Source organism: Miscanthus floridulus, chromosome 6, assembly GCF_019320115.1.
Source record: "Miscanthus floridulus cultivar M001 chromosome 6, ASM1932011v1, whole genome shotgun sequence".
Taxonomy (NCBI): Eukaryota; Viridiplantae; Streptophyta; class Magnoliopsida; order Poales; family Poaceae; genus Miscanthus; species Miscanthus floridulus.
Window position 1 is genome coordinate 94,274,929 of NC_089585.1, and position 1,829 is coordinate 94,276,757.

General features: G+C 57.5%; 1 protein-coding gene across 1 annotated transcript; it reads left to right on the forward strand.

The window, feature by feature from the left end:
- Positions 1-249: 249 nt before the first annotated feature.
- Positions 250-1,335, forward strand: LOC136458672 (monothiol glutaredoxin-S5-like). The gene has a single exon (XM_066458597.1). The coding sequence runs from the start codon at positions 428-430 to the stop codon at positions 926-928; it is 501 nt and encodes a 166-aa protein (XP_066314694.1). The 5' UTR covers positions 250-427; the 3' UTR covers positions 929-1,335.
- Positions 1,336-1,829: the final 494 nt, after the last annotated feature.

A 1,829-nucleotide genomic window follows, 5' to 3' on the forward strand; every position in this document is an offset into this window, starting at 1 on the left:
CGTCCGCGTCCGCCTCCGTAGCAGCTGTCGTCACGGAGCCGGCGTCCCCGGCGCGGCCCCGAGCCGCGGCTGAACCCCCTCCACGCCAACGCCACTCCTCCGGTCCTCCCCCTCCCCGAGCCCGAGACTCGCGTGCAGCAGTCACTCGGTCCGCGCGAACCGGTCGAAAGGTACCCCGCGTCGCGGTGGGGCCACACAGTGACGTCACCCGCCCACCTCACCTCCCCTGTATGTAATCCCCCCGCGTCCCGCGCCATTACACACACCAGCGCCCTAACGGAACCATCGCGACCCACACGAACCACGTCCCACGCCCGCGCGGAAAAGACGGGGTGAGAGAGAACAGAAAAAGAAAAGTTAGGGGAGGGAGGAGGACGAAGACTCGGCGGCCGGAACGTCAAACGCGGACGCACGTCGTCGGGAAGTAATGTACCAGGCCATCCCCTACAGCAGCGCCCGGCCGTGGCTGATGCCGCAGGCGGCTGAGGCGGCGGCCGTCGTCGCCGTGAAGCCGGAGCCGGCGGTGCTGACCATCGCGGAGCCTGTTGCGGCGGCGGCGGAGGAGGAGAGCGCCCGGCCCAACGCCGCGGCCGGGGCCGGGGCCGGGGACGACGACGGCGGCAAGGCGGAAGTCGGAAGGGCCGTGGCGGAGAGCCCGGTGCTGGTGGTGGGGCGGCGCGGGTGCTGCCTGAGCCACGTGGTGAAGCGGCTGCTGCAGGGGCTCGGCGTGAACCCGGCCGTGCACGAGGTCGCCGACGAGTCCGCGCTCGCCGGGGTCGTCCCGGCCGGCGCCGCCGCCGAGGCCGTCGCGCTGCCCGCTGTGTTCGTCGGGGGGAAGCTCCTGGGCGGGCTTGACCGGCTCATGGCCGTCCACATCTCCGGCGAGCTCGTGCCCATCCTCAAGAAGGCCGGTGCCCTCTGGCTCTAATTTTTAATCAAGTCTATCAGCGTATTTCTTCCTTCCTTTTTCTTTCCCCCCTTCCAGAAATGATGGCGTCGTGCTTTAGTCCTGGCCGTTGGATCGAGTGTATTACATCACATCGCGGCGGATGCGTTGGCATAGGACTTTGAGTTTTTTTTTCCTTTCTTTACTTAGGGGAAGCAATAAAAAAGAATGATGAGAATTCTAATCGCAAAATTTCCTGTTTGTGTAGGTGTAGATTTAGCTTGCACACTGTGTGTTCTTTGTATAGGTGTAGATCTAGCTTTCACACTAATATGGATGTATGTGTGAGTTTGTGTGCATGTGGTGATGTGAGTTAATGTGTAAGTTTAGATACTACGACTTATACTCGAAGAATTGAGGTATTAATAGCAAAATTTATCTAGCAGTAATAGCATGTCTGGTACCGTGTGTGATGCGTCTTCCATCCAACATGTGAATACGGACGACGAGCGAGAGTCGACAGAGGGACGTCGTCTGCCGCATCTGTACAGTCGTTTCCGTTTCAGATTTTAATGAGGATGAGCTGTCCAGTTTCGCATTTCCTGTGTGGCCTGGACCATTTGCGTACATCACCTGGTATACTACTACTCCATAGTCCATACGGTTCATGGCCGCCCGTATACGGCATTTGTCCTGTACGGCTGTACTCGACTGGCTCGATTCATGACCGGTTGCTGAAGTGGTATGTATGTGTGGACGTCACTAGCTTTTGATGCCATCAGAGATGACATGTCAAGACTGCACCTTTTGGGTAAGATTAACGAAGGTGACAGCATAAATAGTATGCAAACTTGAAATCCTGGATTAACTATACACCAAGCTGACTCCCAACTATTTTATGTTCCTAGTATACTCCTACTTGTTGTTCCAAAGTTTCAGAAAA